General features: G+C 37.2%; 3 protein-coding genes across 9 annotated transcripts; 1 reads left to right on the top strand and 2 right to left on the bottom strand.

Moving 5' to 3' along the window:
- The first annotated feature begins 603 nt into the window (after window positions 1-603).
- LOC103487103 (ADP-ribosylation factor 1-like) lies at window positions 604-10,304 on the top strand. 4 transcript variants are annotated; one of them, XM_017044185.2, is made up of 7 exons: window positions 604-700; window positions 1,227-1,386; window positions 2,392-2,462; window positions 8,671-8,790; window positions 9,386-9,504; window positions 9,800-9,881; window positions 10,071-10,304. In XM_017044185.2, exons 2-7 carry the CDS (start codon window positions 1,239-1,241, stop codon window positions 10,074-10,076), a joined length of 546 nt encoding a protein of 181 aa, XP_016899674.1. In that variant the 5' UTR covers window positions 604-700; window positions 1,227-1,238; the 3' UTR covers window positions 10,077-10,304. The 4 variants fall into 4 exon arrangements, with proteins under 4 accessions (XP_016899674.1, XP_008443534.1, XP_008443535.1 ...); XM_008445312.3 differs by lacking the exon at window positions 10,071-10,304 and having other exon boundaries at window positions 9,800-9,902; XM_008445313.3 differs by lacking the exon at window positions 10,071-10,304 and having other exon boundaries at window positions 632-700; window positions 1,200-1,386; window positions 9,800-9,902.
- A 594-nt stretch (window positions 10,305-10,898) lies between these two features.
- On the bottom strand, window positions 10,899-15,028 carry LOC103487104 (peptide deformylase 1B, chloroplastic). The gene is made up of 6 exons (XM_008445316.3): window positions 14,655-15,028; window positions 14,396-14,534; window positions 13,326-13,518; window positions 12,442-12,552; window positions 11,932-11,994; window positions 10,899-11,246 (listed from the first exon to the last, which is right to left on the bottom strand). The coding sequence occupies exons 1-6, from the start codon at window positions 14,869-14,871 to the stop codon at window positions 11,148-11,150; spliced, it is 822 nt and encodes a 273-aa protein (XP_008443538.1). The 5' UTR covers window positions 14,872-15,028; the 3' UTR covers window positions 10,899-11,147.
- Window positions 15,029-18,347: 3,319 nt separating this feature from the next.
- On the bottom strand, window positions 18,348-26,185 carry LOC103487099 (cyclin-dependent kinase C-2-like). Of its 4 annotated transcripts, none has more exons than XM_008445307.3 (13): window positions 25,659-26,185; window positions 24,714-24,866; window positions 23,509-23,590; window positions 23,073-23,163; window positions 22,959-22,988; window positions 22,686-22,795; window positions 22,522-22,594; window positions 22,315-22,435; window positions 22,056-22,173; window positions 21,153-21,292; window positions 20,998-21,055; window positions 19,818-19,888; window positions 18,348-19,727 (listed from the first exon to the last, which is right to left on the bottom strand). In XM_008445307.3, exons 2-13 carry the CDS (start codon window positions 24,821-24,823, stop codon window positions 19,184-19,186), a joined length of 1,548 nt encoding a protein of 515 aa, XP_008443529.1. In that variant the 5' UTR covers window positions 24,824-24,866; window positions 25,659-26,185; the 3' UTR covers window positions 18,348-19,183. The 4 variants fall into 4 exon arrangements, with proteins under 4 accessions (XP_008443529.1, XP_008443530.1, XP_016899673.1 ...); XM_008445308.3 differs by having other exon boundaries at window positions 25,787-26,166; XM_017044184.2 differs by having other exon boundaries at window positions 24,714-24,863; window positions 25,787-26,163.
- Between the last annotated feature and the right edge of the window lie 572 nt (window positions 26,186-26,757).

Below are 26,757 nucleotides of genomic sequence, written 5' to 3' on the forward strand. Positions count from 1 at the left end.
TTTTGTGCCAATTCCCATGCGAAAAAACTCTTCAACCAAATGACTTCTAAATTCTCAAAATTACTTTCAAACTTAAAACAATGGTAAAAACAAAATAGTCTTGTTAGCAAATTCCTTTAATACTATATTATTTCTATGTTTTTTTTTCTCCCTATCTCTTCTTCGATATAAATAAATGAATACAACTATAAAATTTAGTTATTGACACTAGTAAAAAAAAAACTCGAAGATTTTAGGATTTAAATATTTTAATCAACTACTTTTAAGTACAAGAGTTTTTATGAAATATTTTAATAATTTAGTACTATTTTTAAAACAAAATTTTAACGATTTTTCTACGAAACTAAAAGATAATGTTTAAGGACATTTTAAAAATATTGAAAGTTTCGAAAATTTTAGATGTATTTTTGAAACCTTTTAATAAAAAAAAAAAAAAAGGAAAACTAAGTTATAAATTTATTTAAATTACGGAATAAATTTGCAGTTTAAGCCCGGAAATGAAATGCAAAATTATGAACCGAAACGACGACGTTCCTCCGTTCATTTAGTTCCCTCCACGTTTGAACATATTTTCGCTCCACATGCAAAATAGAATAAATAAATAAAATCCAAAGCCATTAGAGAAAGGAAACGTTGGAACCGGAACGCTCTCTCTCTCTCGCATCCATATTCACATTCAGATTTCTCACCAATTCGAGCGGTAATCAATTTTCATATACATCGCTTTTCCATCACCTATTTCTCAAATTTGATCTCTGGAAGATCTTTTGTTGATCTGAAGTTGTAGATTTACGGATTCATTTTACCCATTTTTTCTGGTAGATTATAGATTGTTTTCGTAACGATTTTGTGGATTTGCGATTTAATTTGTAATTATATGTGAAGATCTTTCAAACTTCTCTACATATGGATATGTTCTGTTGGTTGCCGAATCAATCTGGTCATGTTTGTCGTAGTATTGGAAATCAAAATGGGTTAGTTTGAAATTCTCATTGCATGGGTTTAGATGTCGTTAAGGATCGGTAACGACAAGTGTTTCTGATAATTTTAATTTATTTTGCTGTTCATTGCGTTTTTACTTTTGAATTCTTCTTTTTAAGATGTTTTTTAGATTCATGATAATTCACTGGGTGTTCGTAGTTGGAGATCTATTTGTTTAATATCTAAGCTTTTCTAAATGTCTAATTTTTTATTTTAAGTGATATCTTGCTGTGAGTCTGTGATAGAAGGAAGCGGAAATGGGTTTGACCTTTACGAAGCTCTTCGGTAGGCTTTTTTCTAAGAAAGAGATGCGCATTTTGATGGTTGGTCTTGATGCTGCTGGTAAGACCACGATCTTGTACAAGCTGAAGCTTGGAGAAATTGTGACCACCATTCCCACTATCGGTGAGTCTTTAGCCTATGTAGTACAGTTTTTGTGGAACTTTGGGAAATGAGAACTCAGATGTAGAATCACCTGCCTTAGTAGTTTGTTGACTCATAAGAGAACGAGATCTATGTCAATTTTCACCCTCTATAGCGGCAGTCTCTTCAAACCAGCAGCATTAGTATTACACGGGTTGAAAATTACTCCCATCTTCAATAACAATAACAAAACTATTCCCAACAGTGGACATGATCTCAGAAATCCAGTGTTTTCTCTGCCTGTTATTAACAAAATTAAGCCCAAAAACTCTTAATCAATCAACCATCTACATCTAATCTTAGAAATGAACAGAAAGATAGAAGTCTAAGATACACATCTCCCTACATCAAGTTTAAAAGAGTGTTATGTAACTTGATGCGACCATCTCTAAGGTTGATGATTTGATCCTCATCCCACAATTGTTGACTCAAAAGAATAACTTGATGTAGTTCTTTGGCCAAATGAAATTATTACTCAGTCAAGAAACCTAATTAGGAGTTTTAATTAGAGTTCTTCAATTCAGGTAAACTGGAGGATGAAGGTTCAAAGCTACGTTCATCCTTCTGGGACAAATATCTCACGGGTCTTCTACCCTTAACATTCCTGATTATCAAATGTTTAGGGTTGATTACTGGTCTGCAATTTCAAGCTAATTATGGTATTTGAGGGTTTTACAAGAGACAAGCTAGCAAATGATCAATGAATAAGATTAAATACTCTGGTTTTATATAGTTGCTGCGGATCATAGTATCTTTTGGATTCTCACTTTTGGGTTTCCTAAGCATATATAAATTTTTAGGCAATGAAAACATTGGTGTGATTTGTGAAACAGCTAGACCTCTTCCCAAACTAATTTTAGGACAACCGATGGTTTCCTTAAGAGCATTACATTTGTGGCAAAATGTTTAATAATTGCCATTATGTTGAATTTTATTAGAATCCATTTTAGGGAAGTCATAGATGTAAGACTCAATTCTTTTCTGCAGGATTTAATGTGGAGACTGTAGAATACAAGAACATCAGCTTTACCGTTTGGGATGTTGGTGGTCAGGACAAGGTATGCATCTCCTTTTTTATTTTGAATTTAATATCAAAATATTATTTCACTCTTCCAATCTTTTTCTCTCCTTATATGCGCATAATGTGGTTGATGCTTTAGTAAGCTGCTATTTGGAGTTTCTTGTTCCAATCCTAACTAAACCAACAAATGCCATTTTCAATACGTGAGAGTGTTAAGACACTCCCAGTTCCTTTTCTATTTCCTTTCAAAATTCAGATTACAGCCCAAGAACTAAATAACAAAATAACACTAAGCTTAATAATATAGTCTCACTGAGCTTGTAGGAACACTCAAGCTTGCGAACAATACACACAGAGAAAAGGAAAAACAAAACACAATAACAAGGAATTTCTGCCCTCCTTCCTTGCTACCAACCAGCTACTTAAAACACAAAATAAACAAACGGTAACCTGTGCTGCACTCTCCCCTCTCAGGAGGTGGCTGCCCTGCCTTCTGCTTCAAAACATTCGTACCCTTCTCTGTGCCTCCTGTCCCCCTTTTAATCCCCACTACTAACGGACTGTGGGTCCCCTCTCTGGTCCCCATCCTCCTTGCTTTCTTCCCCTTCAACACGTGCCTGCTCGGGATTGGTTTCATGGTTATGATCTTCTTTGCCACTTGTCTCCCCCTCATTGGTTTCATGTTTTTTCTTATTCTTCCTATGATACGTAAATAGAATTGGTGGCCTAGCATCACTCTCCTCTTCCAAATCCACCTTGTCCTCAAGGTGGAATTCCGGAAATTGATATTTCATGTCAGTGCAACTCTCCCATGTCGCCTCGTGTGGGGGCAGTCCTTTCCAACTGATCAAGGCTTCCCATTCCCTAGTAGATGGATTCTTGCGATAGCCGTAAACCTCTTCCGGTTGTGTGATCCATTCGTGGTTTTCATTGATGTATGGAGTCAATGATTGTACGGTTTCTCCTCTTCCGACCGCTTTCTTCAACTGGGATACATGGAACACGGGGTGGATAGCAGCCTCAGCGGGTAGTTCAAGTCTATATGCCACCTTCCCGATCCTTTCTAAGACTCGATACGGTCCGAAATACTTTGGAGACAGCTTTTCATTTCTTTTCTTTCTGATGGATGCCTGTCTGTAAGGACGCAATTTGAGAAACACCATGTCCCCTTCCTGAAATTCTACTTCCCTTCGTTTACTGTCAGCTTGTTTCTTCATCCGTTCTTGTGCTAGTTTCAAGTGTTCCTTCAAGGCCCCCAGCGTTATATCCCTGTCTTTCAGCTGCTGGTCTAGCGTTGAATTAGGTGTCTCCATATCTCCATAATAAATCAAGGGAGGAGGTAAACGTCCATAGACGGCTTGAAAAGGAGTAATTCCAATCGAACTATGATAGGTTGTATTGTACCAGTATTCGGCCCAATGTAACCACTGGCTCCACTCCTGTGGTTTTTCCCCACAAAAGCACCTCAAGTATGTCTCGACACTTTTATTTACCACCTCGGTCTGCCCATCCGATTGGGGGTGATATGAGGAGCTCCTGTTCAGCTTAGTACCTGCCAGACGGAAGAGTTCCTTCCAGAAATGGCTTAGGAAAACCTTGTCCCTGTCGGACACTATAGACCTCGGGTACCCATGGAGTCTGACCACTTCCTTTATAAATGTTTCAGCCACCATCTTGGCCGTAAACGGATGCTTCAGCAGCAGGAAATGACTATATTTACTCAACCTATCCACCACCACCAGGATCACATCCCATCCCTTGGATTTTGGTAGTCCTTCAATGAAGTCCATGGAGATATCACTCCATATTGCATCTGGAATTTCTAAAGGCATCAGTAGCCCTGCTGGGGTTAAGGCTGATGACTTGTTTCGTTGGCAGATGGCACACTCTTCACAGTACCGCATAACATCCCTTTTCATTCCCTTCCAATAAATTTCCCCAGTCAGCCGCTTATAAGTTCTTAAGAACCCCGAGTGTCCTCCGAACACAGAGTCATGGTAGGTGTGCAATATCGTGGGAAGCAAGGTGGATTTGTTTGAGACTACCAATCTTCCCTTAAACTTCAGCACCCCCTGCTGCAGGGTGTAATGGGGTATCTCCATCCCTTGTTCTTCGATCAACCGGATGATTTCTCGCAGCGCTGGATCTTGCCTGGTTTCTTCTTTGAGGATCTCTACATCTATCAAAGCAGGAGCTGTAATTTGGTTCAGTTGTGCTGTTGGAGTTATCCTGGATAAGGCGTCGGCTGCTTTGTTTTCCAGCCCGGGTTGGTAAACTACCTCAAACGAATACCCCAAGAGTTTTGCTACCCACTTCTGGTATTGGGGCTGCACCACCCGTTGTTCCAACAAATACTTCAGCGATCTTTGGTCTGTCTTTACCGTGAACTTCCTTCCCAGTAGGTATGGCCGCCATCTCTGGACTGCAAGGACTACGGCAATTAATTCTCTTTCGTACACTGGCCTTGATCTGTCTCGAATACTCAAAGTTTTACTGAAATACGCCACCGACTTCCGGCATTGAGTCAGCACAGCCCCCACTCCGAACCCTGAAGCATCGGATTCAATTTCGAAAGGCAGGCTGAAGTCGGGCATAGTGAGTACCGGAAGAGTCATCATGGCTCTCTTAAGTTTACCAAAGGCTGCCTCCTCTTCTTCACCCCATTTGTACGCACCTTTCTTAAGCAGCTGGGTAAGTGGCGCGGCTATTGTTCCATAATTCTTAACAAAACGCCGGTAGTAGCCCGTCAGTCCTAGGAAGCCCCTAACTTCCCGCACATTAGCCGGAGTTGGCCATTCACTCACTGCCCGTATCTTTTCTGGATCTGCTTCGATACCTTGTTCCGAAATGAAATGCCCCAAGTAACTAATCCGCGGTTTTGCAAAGCTGCATTTCTCCATATTCACATATAACTCCTTTTCTTGGAGTAATCCTAGGACCACTTCTAAGTGCTGGAGGTGCTCTTCCATCCCTTGGCTATACACTAAAATATCATCGAAGAATACCAGCACAAACCTTCTCAAATACGGCTTAAACACTTGATTCATCAGGGCTTGAAAAGTCGAGGGAGCATTGGTTAATCCAAACGGCATCACCAGGAATTCATAATGCCCTTCATGCGTTCTGAACGCGGTCTTCTCGATGTCTTCTGGGCACATTCTTATTTGATGATAACCGGCTTTGAGATCGATTTTAGAAAACACACTAGCCCCCTTCAATTCATCAAACAATTCTTCTATCACCGGTATAGGGAACTTGTCGGGGATCGTGACGTTGTTCAATGCCCGATAGTCTACACAGAACCGCCAGCTTCCGTCTCTCTTTCTCACTAACAGAACCGGGCTGGAGTACGGGCTTTTGCTCGGACGAATAATCCCTGAGGTCAACATCTCATCCACCAGTCTTTCCATTTCTTCCTTTTGATGATGCGCGTACCGGTATGGCCTTACGTTGACTGGATCAGCTCCACTCTTCAAGTAAATATGGTGATCAATGCCACGCTGGGGTGGGAGTGTTGAGGGCCATTCAAACACGCGAGCAAACCGCTGGAGCAGGGCTGCTATTGGTTCCGCGTTCATCTCCCCTGGCTCTCTATCCTGTTCATACTCTTCCAACGGCCCACACTCTATGGTTCTGCACTCCACGAGGAACCCCTGATCATCAGCTCCCCACGATTTCATCAGATTCTTCAAACTTACTCGAGCTTTGGTAAGGCTCGGATCCCCTCGTATCACCACCTTCTTCCCCTGATGATGGAATGTCAACACCAGCCTTTTCCAGTCGACTTCGGTCACTCCCAGAGAGTGGAGCCACTGCATCCCTAGGATCATGTCTACTCCTCCCAGCTGCAGAGGTAGGAAGCTATCTGTCACCTTCCAACCTTCCAAGTGCACCTCGACATCCTGGCACACCCCCTTCCCTTTGACTGCTGTTCCCGACCCCAGGATCACTCCATAGTTCGGTGTCTCCTGCAATGTTACTCCCAATCTGGTCACCAAATCTTCCGCAATGAAGTTGTGTGTCGCCCCACAGTCGATCAGAATCACTACCTCTTCTCCTCCTACCTTTCCCTTGACCTTCATAGTCCCCGGGTTATTCAATCCCACCACGGAGTTAAGCGACAATTCGATGTTTAAGTTCTCCACGCCTTGCACGTCTACTTGTTTCATCTCAGCCTCCGCATCAAAGAATTCCTCCTCCACAATCTCTAACTCTTCCCCTCCTTCTTTGACTACGAGCATCCGGAGCTCCTTATGTTCTTTCAATTTGCATCGATGCCCTGCAAAGTACTTCTCCCCACAACGGAAACACAAGCCCTTTTCTCTTCGAGCTTGGAACTCTGCGTCAGACAACCTTTTCGTGGGCCCTTCCCGTCGGTTATCCCCCGTAGCTACCTCTCTCAGGGTGATCGTTCTCATTGGCCAACTTCCACTGGTCGTTCCTTCTTTCGTGGCTGTCGCTATGGTGTTCTTAGTTTGCAGGGGTTTATGGCCCGTTTTACTATCGTAGGCACTGATCAGCCCACATTCCCTTCGGACCATTTCCCTATTTTCTATCTTCAAAGCCAGCTTCATCATCTGGGCCAGCCCATTGGGCTCCAGGGTTTCTACTTCAGACTTCAACCATGGGCTTAACCCGTTCATAAACGTTTCTTCTAACACCACCGTAGGTAGGGAAGCCACCGGAGCCAGTAGCTTGTCGAAACGATTCCGGTACTCCTCGACTGTGGTCTCCTGCTTGATCGTTAAGAACCTGCCCACCAACGTTCCTTCCCTGGTCGCTCGGAACCTCACCAGCATTTTCTGTTTTAAATCATCCCAGCCGGCAAAAGCTTCCCGCTCTTCTTGTGATCGGTACCAATCCAACGCAGGCCCATCGAAACTGATCACCGCCACCGTGAGTTTCTCTGAATCCGTCAGGTTGTGTATCTTAAAATATCGGTCTGCTCGGAAAAGCCATGAGTCGGGTTCGGTTCCATCGAATACTGGCATCTCCACCTTCTTAAACTTACTCCGATCTACTGATCGCTCTTCCTCTGTTTTCGTTTCCAGCTTCGGCTCTTCAACCATCGCTAGAGGTGACGCCTCTGCCATGGTGACCTTGCTAGTAGATCCTTCTTCTATCTTTCGTTCGGGAGAATCTTCTTTAACGATTCCTTCAATGTACTTCAATATCACCTGCTGCTGTTGCGCCTGTTTGTCGATCTGAGAGTTCATTTCCGCGATGCTTTTGGCTAACAAGGCTATATTCTCCTCTATCACCGGTAGCCTTTTCATTTCCAACTCCACCGTCTCCAACCTTTCTTCCACTGCTTTCGTCATGGATACGTTTTGCCCAGGTATGATGCTCTGATACCAAAAATGTTAAGACACTCCCAGTTCCTTTTCTATTTCCTTTCAAAATTCAGATTACAGCCCAAGAACTAAATAACAAAATAACACTAAGCTTAATAATATAGTCTCACTGAGCTTGTAGGAACACTCAAGCTTGCGAACAATACACACAGAGAAAAGGAAAAACAAAACACAATAACAAGGAATTTCTGCCCTCCTTCCTTGCTACCAACCAGCTACTTAAAACACAAAATAAACAAACGGTAACCTGTGCTGCACTCTCCCCTCTCAGGAGGTGGCTGCCCTGCCTTCTGCTTCAAAACATTCGTACCCTTCTCTGTGCCTCCTGTCCCCCTTTTAATCCCCACTACTAACGGACTGTGGGTCCCCTCTCTGGTCCCCATCCTCCTTGCTTTCTTCCCCTTCAACACGTGCCTGCTCGGGATTGGTTTCATGGTTATGATCTTCTTTGCCACTTGTCTCCCCCTCATTGGTTTCATGTTTTTTCTTATTCTTCCTATGATACGTAAATAGAATTGGTGGCCTAGCAGAGAGTTGATGCATTTCATTTATTATGTTTTGATAAGTGAAACTCAGTAACATTTTGAAACCTAATAAATTTGGATCGGCAATAACCATATTGGTTCTAACTTGGTATATTGCTGCATGCTTTTCTTATTTTCTTGATTTGATCATATAATATAATTTTGTATTACCACAAATATAGTACTTACATTTTCCTGAATGACTGACTAATCAGGCACGAATATTAGTGGATTATCAATGAGGCCTTTTAGGTTTTTGCTTATGTTTTATATGTTCACATGTTCTTTAAATTAAAAAATTTTTAAGAAATTATTCTGAACTATTATGTTTACTCGATGTTTGACTGAAATGGTTTTCTTTTGAAAGATCCGTCCACTTTGGAGGCATTACTTCCAGAATACACAGGGCCTTATTTTTGTTGTGGATAGCAATGATAGGGACAGGGTCGTAGAGGCAAGAGATGAGTTGCATAGAATGTTGAATGAGGTATGTTTGTAGATGCTTTTATCTTTTCATTCTGCATCCTGATGAACTTAATTGGCAGTTCCCCTACTCGATGGACTGTAGCCGTCTATAGGCTATAGCTTGCTTTTGTTCCTACTGTATCCATTTTTTTTCTGTATCATGCCTAATGCCTCTACTTCCTTCTTGTTGCATTATTGTTTCTTTTTATTGCTTTTCAAATTCCGCTATTCGTCACCATTTCTCTTATGGGATATAGTTTAGAAACTATTTTTTTGCGATTTGCCACTAAGAACCAGGGTTTTATTCGAGTTTGTTACAAGGCAGTTAGTTCTGTTACGTTGTTGCTGCTTAGGAAGACAATTTGCTAAATCTAGCTACCTAATTTGTTGTTTGGTTTTGATATTCTTCCTCTTCGTGCATTTATCAATAGCCAAAATGCTATGTATTTGACAATAACTGATTTTTAGCCAGTTACCTGTCATTCAAAAGTATGATCGATAAAGATCTCTTGTATTACTATATATATACTCTTCTTTTTCTTCTTCTTTTTGGTTTAGTAGTATTGTCTAATTCAGACGCTTTGTGGTGTCTCATAAAATGTCGAATCTTCTCTCAGGATGAGCTTAGAGATGCTGTTTTGCTTGTATTTGCTAACAAGCAAGATCTTCCTAATGCCATGAATGCTGCAGAAATAACTGACAAACTCGGTCTTCACTCCCTTCGCCAGCGCCACTGGTAAATATGCTTTTGCTCTCCATTATGATGTCCTTATCGATTTGATGCAGCATTGCAGTCATTTTCTTGTTTCACCTATTGCAGCAATTGGAAGCAATTGTAGACTCATGATCTAATTATACTCTTTCCCATGACAATTAAGTGGAGTTGTTTACTGAACTTCCTAATTAGGAAGAGGGGGTTTCATTCTGATAGTATAAGAAAATTGACACAATATTTTCAAGTTTTTCTGAGGTTGCTGGCGAGATGATAAAGTAATATCGAGCAACTTATTTTATACGGTGTTCCATACCAGGTACATCCAGAGCACATGCGCGACATCCGGGGAGGGCCTGTACGAAGGTTTGGATTGGCTTTCCAACAACATTGTTAGCAAGGTAAATGCACCTTCCTTGTAATCCCAATTTTAATTCATTGCTTTTAAATTTTCACTGATCAATTAATAGAAATCTTGATTCAATTTTGAAACCCGATGCCTATACTATACATATACACAGTATAAAAATACTTGTCATAATAAGATTTGAACTTTGATATTGAGTTGTTTGCTCTCACTTTCTTTTCAGGCTTGATGAGAGGTGGTTGATGGTTTGGTTGGTCAGGACTGTGATCAGAGGCCATTCGTGAAAGGATAGTGTTTTGTTTTTCCTTTCAGTGATTATTGTTATAATTAGGGAAAGAAAGAGTTCTATTTTTACACATAATATGTACTCAGGATACTCTAAGCTACACTCTTAGCTTTTAAAGCTTCATTCTTTTATTACTTTTTCATTTAATCCCAATTTCAATTATTTTCATCTGATCAATATGCTTATTTCACAAAAAAAAAAAAAAAAAAAAAAAGGTTTTTTGAGTCCAATGATTATGAGGTCGGAGGTTTAAATTTGATGTACTCCAAGAAAAATGCTCGAGACATGGGAAGCTTGTTGCTCGACTCAAGGTTGGAATAGCTGATTTACATTTTTACCAGGGATGTTATTTTGTGAAAGCTTAGCTATGTTTTTCACATTCATATATGTTAGTGTTTGTGAGGAGGGAAGGGGATTTTGAGGTATATTAATGTTTTGGAAATATAGTTAAAAGCCAAAGTATCTTTTTTTCTTTTTTGAGGTTTCAAAAGTTGTTTGTTTGATCTTATGCGTTATTGGGTAATGGAGAGTGGTTAACATTTCATTGAGGTGAAGAATGCAGTCAATGAGATTTGGGTCTTTGGCTGGACACTTGGGTAATACCTCTTTTTCTTAGTTTAATGCCTCATTTAAACCTCTAACCAAAAGTACAATTTACTCAAAAAAAAAAAAAAAAAAAAAAAAGGAAATATAACAATATTTTTAAATAATTGCAAATATAACAAAATCTATCCCTCAATAGAAGTTTAACACTAATACACAACCTTTGAAATATTGATCTATAATTGATAAAAAGTATATTATCGATAGGTTTTGCTATATTTGCAATTTTTAAAAAATGTTGTTATACACTACTTGTCCCCAAAATTGCTAAACTTGCTACCTATGACACTTACAATAACCTATGATGTAACTTAAATCATATGGTCCAAGGATAAGAAAATCACCAAAAGTATCAAAATCAAAATACTTTGGATCATACAATTTAGTAGCATTCATCAGCATAATCTACCATCACGATTTTCCAAAACCAGCAGCAACCTTCCTTCTAAAGTTCTCTATTCTTTCAGGACTTGGTAATCCAGTTCTATCCTCGTACTTCTTTTCTAAGGCCTACATCAATATTAAATAAAGAAACATCTTTAGCTTAAGTTCATTTTCGATCTCAAAATCTCACTTTTAGCAACAGTTGTTTTTTTCTTTAAAAAAAAAAGTTGTGGTTGATGACTTGTAAACAAAGGTGTCATTCTACTTCTAAAACGACAGGGTAAGAGTCCTAGTGAGGGGTATAGAGGTAAGATTAGTATCAGGCCATCTCTCTTGAGGTCTCATAAATCCATGTCGGAAAGATGAGTGCTTTGGTTGTTCTAAACTGAAAGTTCTCGAAAAAGAAAATTAAATAACACGTCTGAGATCCCTACTTGGTTCTAGAGATTTAAAACTTTGGGTCGAAAAGATCATTGACAAATTTGAAAAGTTGAAAATTAATTAAACTACTAGACATAAATTTGAATTTTATGTTTAAGGAAGCTCTTTTAATTTTGATCTAACCTACACAAAAGATCATGTGGAGGTTGTCTATCCTTCCTACACTTGGATTGTCCAAGAAACTGGGAAGATATTAAATTTTAGCTAGGGAAGGATCATGACTTGAACTCATTCTGATTGAGCTTTTGCTATTTAGATAAACTCTAATTCAACACTAAAGTCATCCTATTTAGATCAACTCCCTCCAACTGTTCAAGGAGATTTCTTTGGATCAGAAAGAAGATGAAACAATGGGCAGAGGGTCACTCACCTGCAGCTGAGGGCGAATGGTCTCCAGTACTTCATCTGTCATTCTATCGAAGAACAAAATTCCCTGCAAATTTAACACCTCTTAGAAAAAAAAAAAGAGCTAATCCAAATGCTTAGTGACTATTATCAGAGGATCCAGACCAACATAATCATGCACCGATAGAATGCCACTAGAGCAATGTTGCTGAAAACAGAGTTTGTGAGGAAGAATGTGCGTGGACACGGTTAAAGCCATGATTGGGAGTGATTCTAAAATGGTTAAAATCACGTTCGTCATTTTTAAAATAATCTTGAAACATCCAAAGTCAATTTTCATAATCACATGTGAAATTAAATTTGAATGGTTAAATACATGTTTTGGAGTGATTTTTGAACATGACAAGAATGATTTTAACAATTTTGACAAAAGTGATTTTAACAATTTTAAGTTCATTCTCAAACATGCACTAATTAAACGTTGCAAAAGGGAACATCAAGTATAATAGCTTAAATCTTGTACTAATCAAAAGACCTGCAAATGGTCAAATTCATGCTGGAAGACTCTTGCAGAAAGGCCTGACAAGTTGACCATAAACCTTGTACCTCTGATGTCTCGTGCATCAATCTTAATTGATTCTGGTCTCTGCAGATTCAAAAGAATGAAAGTATTAGTTTAGTCCCTAAAGTTTTAGGGTTGCGTCTAATAAGTTCCCAAGCATTAGATAGTATTGAATAGATTCTTAAATTTTCAATTGCATGTGGTAAGTCCTTAAAACTTTTAATTTTTGTCTAATACGTCTTTAAACCTTAAAACATGTGAAAAAAGAAACACGAAAAGTCCATGATCTAGTAGACAATTTCTGAAACACCTAAGCATATTAGCCACAAAATTGAATTTCCTTTGACTTTTAATTTTGTGAGGTATGTGAATTATTAAAAATGCCTATGAATTCTAGTAGACACGTTTAAAAGTTCAAACCCATAAACACTTCCAAAGTTTAATGACGTAAAAAAACATAAAGTTAAAGTTTAGGGACATTAAAAACATTTTATAATTGAGAGACCTATAAGATAAAATGAAAAAGTTCTCTCATGTAACATAACTTCAAAATAGCATCACTTGCATTTGACTTACTGTAGGCACTCAAGGAGAAGGTGTAGTAAGCTTTAGAAGGAGGCAGCAGTCAATAGAATTTAAACCAACATGACAAACTAAAAATATCCTATATATTAGAACTAACTTATCTTTAGTTTTGGCAGATAACATACCAAAACTTTAGCTAAATGGAATCTAAATTAGCCAAGAAAACATATATCAAAGTTCAGAAAAAGATACCCAGCGCCATCCTTAGGAATACTAAACTAGAAAGAGTAGGCACCATGCAGCGAAAGATAAGAGCCAGTGTACAACAATACCTCTACATCAGCATATATCATCGGGAATGATAAGCAACCTTCATTAAAGGGTACAGTTTTCTTGGAATATCTGTAAACTTTAGGGTTCACAAGCACAATTTCCTCCCCTTCACCACGTTCACCGACTGGATTAAATACCATAAGTTGAACATTAACTCCCACTTGAGGTGCCGAGAGCCCAATACCATCAGTTCTGTGGACAATGAAGCCAACAAGTATTGTTCACTTTCCTGTAAATAACAAGGTAATAATGGCTCTAACTTAGAGATCATCATTCATGCACGATAAAATCTTTTCATAGATCACCTAATAAAAACAGATTCAGCTAATGATAAAGAATCGAGAATACAAAAGTTCATGGCAAGATTATTGAAAAAGATTGAACATGTTCTTGAAGCTTATGACATGTTTGAGAGTGATTTTTGTAATATATTTGTTAGTGTTCAAGTGATGTGTGCACCTCGACCAATCTCACGAGACAACTCGCTTGACCCTATAAAATTTGAGAGTAAATCCTAGGTAGTTGCCCACCACTTGAGATTTTGATCTTGAAATGGTTTCTTCTTCTTTTTTTTTTTTTTTGATATCAGTAATCTTGAAATGGTTAAAATCATTTTTCTTGGGTTATAAATAACTTTCAAACATTCTTTGAGTCATTCAAACCCAAATTTAATTGTATAAAAATAGCGTTTAAAGTGTAAAAAACAAACACTCAAACGAACATATGAAATCACTTGTCATAAAGTAATCATAACCGAATCATTTTAACTAAAACCACTATCGATAAAATCACCTGTCTAAATTAATAGTTTAAAGTCGTCTTAGTAGTACTTTATGTTCATATCTTGTAAATGTCTCGGTAGTCTACTGGTTAGATCTCGTGCTAATTTCGAAACTCACAAGAGAAGCAGAAGAGTGGTAGAAATATTATCAAAATTTAAAAATATTGGATGGAAGTCTCTTAAACTAAAGATTTGCATCCTTCTTTCGTGGAATGATAAAAATATAGTCACTCAATTATCAGAGGCAATGAGAAGAAATTAGAACAAATAAATAACTCAGAAACTTACTTATACATTACATCAAACATTTCCTGCACCAACTTCTTCAGATTATCATCAAATGAATCAATACGCTTATTCTTCGCTCTAAGTATTGGGTCCGGATATTCCACAATTTTGAGCGGTGCTTCAAATTCAAGATCAACAGCTAAAAAACCAAAAACTTATCAGCTAAATTAAATACGCGTATGTGAAAAATTAAAGAAACGACAATAGAAAAGAGATAGCACTACAAGTTGCCAAAACGAAAATTGAGGCTTGAACTTACACGAAGCTACATCGTCTTCTTTAGCATAAAAGCCTCGCTTGGCCTGCGCATAAACCAGAGTCGACGGAGCCCTAAACTTACTCGAATGGGAAATTAACGTGCAGGTTGAGGAAAAACCGCTCAGCCTGCGGAAAACGACGGGAGGAGACAACCAGCAGGATACAGTAGGAAGAAGAGCGCGTGGGAGAGAAATGTGTAACCGAGTAGTGTAGGCCATGGCGGCGGGAAATTGGCGGAAACGGCCGCCGACGGTGGACCGATGAGGAGCAAACCTGAGCGAAGGGACGCCCTGCTGTTGAATAACGATCTCACAACCTTTAGCGAATGGGAGAGGCTGTGGCTGAAAGTTGTGGCGTAATGTGTAATTTTGGTGAAGATTAGAGAAACAATGGGAAAATTCTTAGGGGTTTAATTGCAAAATAAAGAAAAAAAATAGAGACAAAAATGGAAAATAAAGATATAAGAAGGGGCACTAATTTGCATTCAAGTATCTTTTAATTTTTAAAAGATGCATTAATACTCTTAGATTTAGAAAAAAAAAAACAAACGTTTCTACTAATAATATTCAATTTTATCGAAAATTGATAACCAACTTTTAGACGATTTTCATTTTTCAACAAATATCGTTTTCTCTCGATATATTGAAAATGACCAATTTAAGTTTTTCTATTGTTTCATTCTATAGATATATACATATGTTGTAGGTTAGTGGATTTGTATTTTATAACCTTTTTTTCTTTTCATGTTACTTGAAATAATCGTTGAGGTTGGAGTAATTCAAGAAAGTTCGATATTTTTTATTGAAAGTATACATCTAAACTAGTGTTTAAGTTTAGCATGTGAAATAGTATATATGAACATCCATACAACATGTGAAGTGAACGATAAGTTCAAAATATTAGATCGAACGATAAATTTTAAAATTTGATTATAGAAAATAGAAACAAAACCAACATTTATGACTGATAAGGTTCTCTTCTTTTATCTAAATCCATAATTGAACTCAAAATGTCTCACCTAACTATAAACCAGCTTCTTAAATTGAATTGGGGAGCCTCGTGTCCTTCCGATCGGACATCTTGCATCAATCTTGAATGTTTCTTTTTTCTAAGGAACTGTGTGTTGAAGTATACAACAACACTAACTGTAATATTCTTGAAATATGGAATTTGTAGATTAAATTTCTAGAATCATGTAAACTAAAAAAGAGAGATATCTTACGGTTTTAGGATAAGGGATTCTAAAGAAGTATTTTAGATAATAGTAAAGAGAAATATCTAGAATTATGTAAATAAATATCTAGGAAAAGTAAAATTCTAGATAAGTCTTTTGGCTTAGACTCCAAGGAATTCATGTCTATAAATATGAAGTGTGATTCTCATTTATAAATATGAAGTGTGATTCTCATTTGTGAACAAAGCAAAACAAGAAAACCCAAACAAAGCAAATCAAAGCAAGCAAAAAGAGTAAGAAACTTTGAATAAAAGTAATTTTTCTCTCCAAAAGTGTCTATCATTTGTAAATCTTTTTTTCCAAAAGTGTCTCTTTCTTTAATATCAATTTCTTCAACAAAAGAAAATTAGCAATGAGAGAATCGTCCATAACAGATAAGTTTTTGATACCAAAAGATGAAGAACGATTAAAGATGGCTTGAATTCAAGAGATATCACCTGATTGAAGAAAGATAATTCATTAAACTTTTCTTTTACAAGATAATAATTTATAAATAAATGAAAGGTCAAGTTAAAAATCAAATTTATAAACTTTTATAATTGTGACTATTTAGTCTCAACTTTTTATTTTACTTTCCAATAAACTCCTTTAACTTTTAAAACTTTTAAAAAATGTAATAATTTTTTTTTAGTCTTTTAAAAATGTATTAAACTTCCGAATTTGTAGCTTTAAGTCTTTAAATTTTCAATTCAATATATAATTAATGAAATAATTTTTAAAATTCGCATACCCACCAAACAAAATATTCAAAATAAAGGTTCTCTTACAAAATTCAATATCAAATATAGTATATAAATTCTTTTTTAGATAAAAGAAAAATATTAAATCAGTTGAATATATTAAAAACTACACAAAATTAAGCAAAAAAAAAAAAAGAATAAATAATTTATTGGTAAAGTTTAGACACCTATCGAACATAACCACGGTCCTTTCTTACAAAACCCTTAACTTAAAAGTTCATAGACCACGATCATTTTTTACAAAATCCTTAACTACTTAAATGAGACAATAACTAAGACGATACCATATGAGGTTAAGAGTTTATTTGAAACGACTTTGCAAATGCTTAAAAAAAATATTTTTTAAGCATTTAGAAAGTTGGTCCTCAATATACTCTGTTGCTGACGGTTTGAAAGGGATTTTCACAGATTGTTCCATCATATATGGCGGTAAGATTCTCCACTAGTCCATCCATTACCTTTTCTTTACTTAAGTGTTATCAAATACTATTAGTTTTCTGCATCATTTCAAGAAATGGGATGTCCAGAAAATCACAATAATAACAACAACAAACCTGTTACCAACCTCCAAAAGTCAATTCAAAATGTCTTAGCAAGAAAATTTTCCATCAATCTGAAGTCCGTAATTTGGTATTTTCTAAGACAAAAGAAATGGAGATAAAGGGGTTCCCAAAACCTAGAGGTAACTTACAAAAGATCAAAGCCAATCAGAAATCAAAGACGAAAGGCTATAATCTCGAATATGATGTTTATGATTTGACACCAGCCAATATACGAAACAAAAAAAAAAATAATAATAATAAAATAAAAAACCATTGAGAGTAATAAAATTAAATCCAATAAAAACCATTGAGACGAGGAGGAACTTCACAAGTCCTGTCAAAGAGAAGCTCTGGAGGAAGGATACCAACCTCAGGAGCTAGTATATGCAATTACGACCTTACTTGAACAAAATCTATTTACTGTTTGTATCTTTGAGTTCTATGAAGGTGCCCAAGGTAATGAGAGTAGAAGGAAAAAAAAATAGATCAATGAATAGTGCAATTCTTTTACACAATATGGACTATGAAAGACAGAGCTAGCACTAAAATAACGTCTAATTTTACACAAAATCATACACACTCAAAATGAAATGCAGAAGAGTGCTTGATAATCATTACCTTACGCTTTTTGTTTTTTTAGTCTCCGAACATGAATCCAGCATCGTACCTCCATAGAACTGAAATACACTATGGTGTACAGATCTTTGTTCAAATATGGTGGTAAATGCATATACCTCCAAAAGTTAGATTTCCTTTCTCTTGATCATCAGTTCTAGCTTCTGGTTGACAGGAGACCTTTTGAGTTCCTTCAAAATCTAGAGGTGAAAATGAATTTTTTCAGGAGAAAACAAAGTTGATTCGATCATGCGACCAAACTCACCAATATCAAGCCAGATCTTGCAGAGCTTTACAATAGTTTTGAAACCAAAGGCACTACACCACAAGAGAGCAACAGAATACAAGGCTGCTTGATTAAAGCCCCCCCCCCCCCCCCCCCCCCCCCCCCCCCCCCGGAAAAAGGGAATGAAATGGAAAGAAAAAACCACTAATCCAGATGCATTAAAAGAGCTAGAACTGAGATATAATTCTGTGTATAACAGAGGGAGAAGAATTAATTTCAAATAAGTGAAGTCGAATGTAGGATGTTATCAAAGAAAAGAGCAACTAACGAGTTGTGGTTGAGTTAAGAAAAAGTCTGAAGGGCACACATTATATATTATGAAGAATCCCGGCAGGCCATGTTGGATCAAGATCAACAACAGACATTAGGGTTTCCTTTGATCCAAGCCGTCCATGAAAGTATATATAAACATGTTCCTTGAGAAGCTAAACTACAAGCTTGATGCAAGAATTAAATTTAACCTGACAGCACCCGACTACTTTAAGAACTTATAAAAGAGTACCAATTCCCTAAAAAAAAATAGTGAAAAACTTGCATTCGCTGAGCATTAATCTAATAAACAGGCCCAGTCAAAAGCTAAAAGTTTACAGGAACACAAAACAGTTCCACTTTTTGTTGCATAACAGGGAGCAATTCATTATACAGGAAGGATCTGAGGAAGCACTGCCTGGTTTTTCAGGAAGGAAATTTGCCATCATATCAAGTGATGATTCCTGATCTCCCTCTGATAACACGCTGCTAAAAATCACGTCTCAATTCCTGAAGGTTTTATCTTTCAGGAACAAAGAAAAATTTGCAGACGATATGCTTGTGGTACCCGTTCAGAATTGGTTCACAGCACAGAACACTAGACCCTGTTTCTAATTTGCTATGATAAAAACATCGCAAAGAAAAATTACAGGAAAAACTGTTCCACCTGTGCATACACTAATAATGCGAAGCTTAAAAGCACCACGCCTTCTCTGACCATTGTATGATAAATAGACTGACCAATCATTTCTGGCAGGATTAGTGATAATAAGGTGGTACAAGCTGGAAAAAACCAGTGTATGTTATGTCTGATCAATTACGTTACTTTCCAAAGAGGCAAATGCACATTACGACCATATTTTGTCACTGTTGCCACCCATATTGTTGGTTTCGGTTTCCACCCATCGCATTGGAGCCACGACCAGTACCAGAACTACCAGCATATGGACCATTCTGTGGGTAACTTGAAGCTCCCACACCATAACCACCACCTCCAGCTCCACCTCGAGGACCAGCACCGGACATGTTACCAGATCCATAAGGTGCACCTCGTCCTTGAGCATATTGTGAGTTGCCATAACCACCCCCACCTTGACTACCACGACTTGGGTGGTTGTATCCAGGAGGATTTCCACCTGAGGGATACCTACCAGGACCCGGAGGTCCACGAGGCTTCCCCCCAAAATGATGGCTAGGCCCTGCAGAGATTGGAGGTTGAGACCCATGAATAGGCTGGTTAGCTACCGGTCGCATCTGTGCATGAGATTGCCCTGACTGCTGAATAGGCGGAAGACGTCCATGCTGTGCATGTTGCAATTTCTGTCGCTTTGCAGTTTCTTCATGCTGTCGTTGCTGTTGGCGCTTCTTCTTAGTCTGGAACTCGTGTGATGCTTCATACTTGGGTAAACTGGATATGAATAAAAGATTTTTCAACATAATTGAAAATTAAATGGAAATGATGCGACATCAAAGAAAAGTCAAATAAATAAATGTTTACCTCTTAGGGTCACAAGGTAATGGGTCAGTCCAAAAATACTCTGCATCAAGGGCATCCTTGGCAGCAATCCTCTATATTTAAAGTGGAAAAAAAAAAAGAACATCGAGTCTGAATACAGATTATTAATAAATCCGAAATATGGGTTAAGTAAATAACGAATTACCATTTCCAAACCCCCAAGTTGGCACATATTGGAAATTTTCAGTTGAATATAATGTAATCTGTGGATCCTTACCCAAATACATAAACATAAATGGGTTTTGGATACAAGTTAATCTATTACCACTGCTAAAAACATAGAAAATCATAGTTACATTTCAATATTTCATGTTATATTTCCCATTCAATCTAAAAATGCATATAGTGTTTTTTTTTTTACTTCTCCTTCCTCAAAATGATAAGGTTCGGTGTACAATCTAAAAATGCATATTCCCAGCCACATGGTGTGAGAGACTGAGTTACAAAAAAATATCTCCGTTGGTGGGGGTGAGGCATGCACATCCAATTTGGGCAGCATAGCACAAAGGCCAAGGGGCCAAGTTCGTGGTGCTCAGCCCCCAACCCAATAATTTGCCTTGCACCTAGGAATGTTCTTTTTCTTTTCTTTTTTTAAGTTTTCACACATCAAAATTTTCCCTCTCCTCACCCCTGTTCCCTGTCCCAATTTCTTTTACATTTTTAATATCTAAAAGAAACCCTAAATTTAAATTTTGATGAAATATTTTGATTTTAGTAGGAAGTTTTATAATTTTGTATTTAAATACAAATTAGGAATTGACATATATTTAAAAAGAATCTATTTTGTTTTGTAAAGATTAAAAAATTAATTATAATAATAAAACAAAAACAATTCCCCATGGGATATCAGACTCCACAAAAATAAAACAGAAAATTTTGAGGGGACGGAGAATTGAAAGGAAGGGATGAAGACGGGGATGGAAAATTCATCCCCATCCCATGAACATCCGTAGAAGCAGTGGTTGCCAGGCTGATCCAAGCTACACCCCCACAGCCCAAGCATGCAACCATCAATGGCAGTGCAGGACATCATACTAAATTGTAAGAGCATTTTTTGCATTTATGATTTATTCAAAAATATAATGAGCCGAAATCCAGTCAATATCCAGAGAAAAAAGAAAGATCATATTTGACAAGTAAAGCAGATAGATCAAAGTGATACCTGAGAAGGATCGAGAGTGAGCATCTTTTCCAAAAGTTCTAAAGCATGACGATCAAAACTACAAACAAAAAATATATTAAAGACAAATGAAAATATAAGGCTAATGATAAGAACTGCAGTGGACAAAAAGAAGGTAAAGCACCAGCTGAACTTACTGCCTGAAAACTTCTCTGAGACGTCTCTTCATAGGCCTTGTGGGTTTGAAATTGTTGTACCAAGGGATTTTCGAAACCCCAGGCCAATTTACCTCATCCGGAGCACCACATAGCTCAAAGATCTTATTTAATTGCTCCGGCTACAATAATTAACGAAAAGACTTAAGGATGCCTGTTCAACAAACTCAGAACAGAAGACTTTCAAATTACATATATTTTCTCTATTATATTTTTATGCAAAAAATATTCACATTTCTGACCAGGGAAAAAATGGGTTGCAAATAACAATTGCTACGCACGAAATTTTCAAAGCTTATTAGTCATGTTAATCTATGAACATAAAATCAAGAAACAGATTACTTATGACAAACAAAATTAGAAATCTAACTAATTAAATATACTTGACAGTAAAGATATTTGCAGTCTGATTAAAAAACATGAACAAGTAAAAATGACTTCGAAGTATTTGTTTCTCGTTCAAGAATTGCAGAGGCAAGAGGTCAAACAATAGACCTCCGGAGTGATCTTAGCTCTCTTATCATTAAACAATGCTCAGATTGGTAAATAACCTTATACATATTGCCAATGTACATGATTGAATTTGAGTTGGCGAGGATCAAGATGCTTCTCTTTTTTTTTTCAGTGAGAAAGTTCGGCATTCAAGAATAAAATCATGAGGAAAGAACAAATTTATTAGGGAATTACAACTCAGGCATATTATACAGACACCACATAAATTAACAGAACACAAAGATCTAACAACTAAAAAAATCTAGTCAACTGAAGATGACTTTTTCCTTGTACAAAATGAAGAATGATAATTCATAAAATAGAGCATCTTAAGACAATATTGTGCTCCCTTTCTTTTCATTAAGCATAAAAGTTACACAGGAAAACCCCTACCTCATCCTTGCCAGGGAATATAGGCTTCCCATGAAGAAGCTCTGCAAAAATACAACCAACAGACCACATGTCTACTGCTGGACCATATTTTGTTGACCCAAGCAGCAATTCAGGCGGTCTGTAAACTAACAATGGTCAAAACTATGTGTGCACCAAGATCCTTTTATAGTCATTTCAAACTTCTAATAATCAAAAGAAGAGTTACGTACATACGAAAAGAAATGAGGATAACTCTAATGTAACCGTACGAGCAATTTACCTGTACCATAAGGTAATGACACGATTTGTTAGATTTGCATTGTGATCATTAGAAAACGATCTGGCAAGCCCAAAATCTGCAAGCTTCAGATTTCCATCGTTGTCAATTAACAGATTTGATCCTGCAGAACAAACATAAAACAATAAACTAAACAGCAAAAAGGAATAAGAAAAAAGGGATAAGCCTGAATAATGATTTTTTAATTACCTTTTATATCCCTATGCAGCACTTGATTTACATGACAATAGTGAAGCCCTGTGAGAAGCTGCCTCATGTAGCACTGTCAAGAAAAGACATGTCACCACAATTCTCATTGATCAAAATAGCTATGGAACGATAAAAAAGGAAGCATGCATCTCTTTTGCAAATACCTTGATTTGGGGAACTGAAAACCTCATTCCTGGACGATCAGCAAGACCTGTCAAATCATGGTCCATGTACTCGAAAACCATGTAGATGCCCCCTTTATACTTGTTACCATCTGCACATCCAGATGAGCTATATAATAAGAAAGAATCATTCCATCCATTCTAAACTACAATTTAAAAAGGAAAGCTTGCAGTGATGCAAATGAGTTCTACTAAAATGAAAAGGACAATTATCTGGCATTAAATGCTAATGCTGCAAATGAAGACAAAACATGCCTGGCTTCCCTTGTTCATCCTGCTCAGGACCTGAAAAACAAACCAGAAATTATAAAACTGTGGAAGGCAAAAACCAAATAGTCACAACAAAACCGATGTAATGTAAGAGGATACCTGGAGATGTCACAATCTCTTTCAACTTGATTACATTTTCATGATGGAGCTTCTTTAGAATTTTGATTTCTCGTATGGCAGTAATAGGGAACTACATGGACAAATGAACTGACTGATTGACACAACAATTTAACGAGCCTTTTGCTTAAATATAAGTATTACACTAAAAGCATAATTTCCATGGCAGGTACTGTTATACTGCAACAGTGCATGTTAAGGCTCCAACTTAATGTGAGCTATCATACAAACTTTTAGAATTTCAAGTCTATAGCCAGTTATGGCTACTATGGTATTCCCATTTATTTTACGAAAACAATGACTTTCATTGAGAAAGAATGATATTCCCATATAATGGCAGGGTAAACTACAATGCTTACAAACAAATATAAACTGCCCAAGTAAGTTAGATGATGAAAAGATTGAGTGAGAAGCATACCCCCTCCCTCTCATTATCCATTCGTATTTTCTTCAGTGCAACAATTTCACCTGTTTTTAATTCTCTGGCCATATAAACTTGACTGCGAGCACAAAAGCACGTAGATACAAATAAGTCCATATATTATAGCAACTCAATTGACATTTAACTACCAAAAAGAAATATACTACAATCAACCTTGGGCAGAAGAGTGACTAAAATCTGACTTTTGGACTAGACAGAAGCATGCATATAAACCATATCAAAGCGAACAACCTAACTTAGTGGCAACTGCAGCATGCATAGAGCATGAGCTATAGCTAAAATAATAAAGGACGTGGACGTGGACGTGGATGGGGACTAAAAGGAACAACATTACAACTGATTTTCAAGTCCATGTGATCTCGGTTCATTGGTGGAAAGAAACTCTTTATTTAGAGGAAAGAGGAAAGTTTGACCACACTTTCAGTGCTCAATGCTCAATAAAGGTGCAGTACGTTTAGTGGTTTTTAAAATGAGCTTAAATACTTTCACTTCACTGCCGTTATATACCTGTCTATGTCTTATCGGTTTCCCAACCAAGAAATACATGCTAATTCACCGGAGTACATAAACAGAATGATGTGAAATATTTTTGTTCACATACGTCACAGCATCTTTCCCAATCCTGACAAATGTTCTTCTCATCCTCTTCGATCAGAAACATTTATCCATTGAAAATAGAATTAATGTGGAAAGCAGAAAATTTTCTGTGGGACATAGAAAAACAGGTGCTAAAAGCTTGGGCTTGTTTCCATTTTTATTTGAAAACTCAAATTCTGGTACATGTGAATTCCAATAGATTCTTGTCCACGTAAAAAATTGAGGAATATATCAGTGAATTTATATTTTATAACTGAATCCCAGAAATCAAGAACTACAACATGAATTCTTATCCACGTAAATGTTTTAAGATAAGTTTGTTTCCTTATATTCTTTTTAGGCTTTTGTTCAACATATAACCTCTTGGTGGTGCACAAGTTACATCAAATTTGTTTGTAATTATAGCCTTCTTATGATTATTAACAATTGGAGGGCTCCTCTTTATTATTTTGAGAAAGGAGGTTTCCTCTATCCCTGCCCTTAGGTTGTTGTTCTTTTGGGTCTTTTGATGAATATACATCTTTGTTCTAAAAATAATAATAATATCATCCGGTCGGGTATACTTAAAGGCACAATTAGCATACCCATAAGTGCCTTCACCAATCTGCTCCAGTTTTTCAAAGCAGTCGACACTTCTAGATCCCCATGAAGGGGATTCATTAACATTGAGCTGTCCTGGGGCTGTTAATGCCATGGTCTTCCCTTGCACACGTATTCTCCTTCCCCTTAAGACCCTACTGCAAGATCAAATAACCAGCCATTGTAACATTAAAGCATTAGACAACAACAGATGACACAAATCTTTTGAACTAGAAATTTAAAAGGGCAGACTTCAAACCAAAGGTTATGAATAAAAGAAAGAAAAAACCATCTGAATTGGGAATTGGGGTGACGAGTGGAGGGAGTAAATGGAGAACTATAGATTAAAGATGATATGGACAGTTCCAATTCTATTCAAGGCGCCCCGATATTCACTACTTTCCTGTCAAAACATAAAGTCCTCTGAACTCTTTTCTCGTAGTCTCACCAGAATACACAAATCTAGATCATACTTTTAGCAATCAGCTTCAACATACAACATGCCATCACCAAATCAAGATAAACACGTCGGCATGTTTAAGAAGTAAAAACACATAACGATTAAAACTAGCAGTCATGTCGATTATAATTACACACAAATAAGGTATACAACATGGTATCATATGATCACATTCATTCCTAGATTTCTGAGTCAAAAGGACCACTAATATTGGAGAAAGCAAGGCGGATTCTTCTTTCTTCTTTGTGTTTTAGTAGGTTTGGAAGAAGAACGAGAAAGAGGTTAGAACTCAGTTTGGAGTCCTTAACCGAAACTGAAAGGTTTTCCATGGTTTGAATAGGGGTTATCAACTAATTCTTTACCCAAGGCCAACCTTAAACGCCTCTATTACTTGGCTCAACAGTCCAAGACTACAAACATAGGAGTTAAGGGGGGGTTAGAGACCAATTCACCACACTTAAAATTTCAAACCAAAATTTTAGGGTCTTACTTAGCCAATTCACCACACTTAACCAAATTGCTACAGCCCGATTCTAACTGGAGAGGACCAGGACTTGAAAGTGTTTGAAGAAATCCAAACTTGCAGATCTGAAGTCGCCGGGTCGTGGGTATTAATACCTGAGACCGATCAGAGTGTCGCCCACAGCAAAAAATCGCCAAAGATGGTAAATTCCACTGCTAATCAAATTGTTCAGTCACCTCAAGCCGCTGGGAGCTTAGACGTGTCGCCGTTTGAGGAATCGCGCCGGCTAGAGCCGAAACAAGCTGCCGCCCCGTGATAGATAAAGAGATGGATTGCGAATCACCGTAGTGGGTGTTGCTGTACAACCGCGGCTCGCGCAGGGTTACGACGGAGAAGAAGACGCGCCGTTTGGCGTCGTAAATCGTCTGACACCGCGATTCGTGGGTGCTGCGACCGTCGCCGGATAAGAAACAAGAGAGAGGGTTAGAGGGAGAGCAAAATTATCTCTTCCCGGTAAAAGAATATCCACGGCTGTTATTTTGGAATTTTAATTCATACAACCTAAAGAAATTTAGTTTTTACCCTACTCCAAAATATTAAGTTCGATATTTTTTTCACAGAGAGAAAAATAAATTATTTTAATTTGGGTGACTATGGCAACCATGGTCGATTCTTCCATAAAATATTAATTTTTAGGTAGGTGACTACCATGAATTGTATTATTTTTTCTACCACTAGGTCAACGATGGCTATCATATCATATTATATTAAAATAAATATTTGGTTAATGTAAACTAAAAGATAATGTACCGAGAGATTTTCTTCTTCCTTTTTTAATAAAAAATGTGTAAATATTTCTTGAGTACAATTAGAGGTAAGAAAATTAAACCATATATCTCATGGTTACTATTTAAGTCACATTCGTTCTGACTGGTTTGAAGAGTTAATAAGTCACATAGTCTATGTTGTTTCGATCGTGGGATCACAATTAAAAAATCAGTTGCCTTCACTCTTACTTTGTATACCAAACATGTCAAAATGGTTTGAAAGCTAATTGACGATTAATTAATTAAATATTACATGATAGTTATTGAGTTCGTAGCATAAGCAAATTATCATTGAATTA

The sequence above is a fragment of the Cucumis melo genome, chromosome 4, assembly GCF_025177605.1.
Source record: "Cucumis melo cultivar AY chromosome 4, USDA_Cmelo_AY_1.0, whole genome shotgun sequence".
NCBI lineage: Eukaryota > Viridiplantae > Streptophyta > Magnoliopsida > Cucurbitales > Cucurbitaceae > Cucumis > Cucumis melo.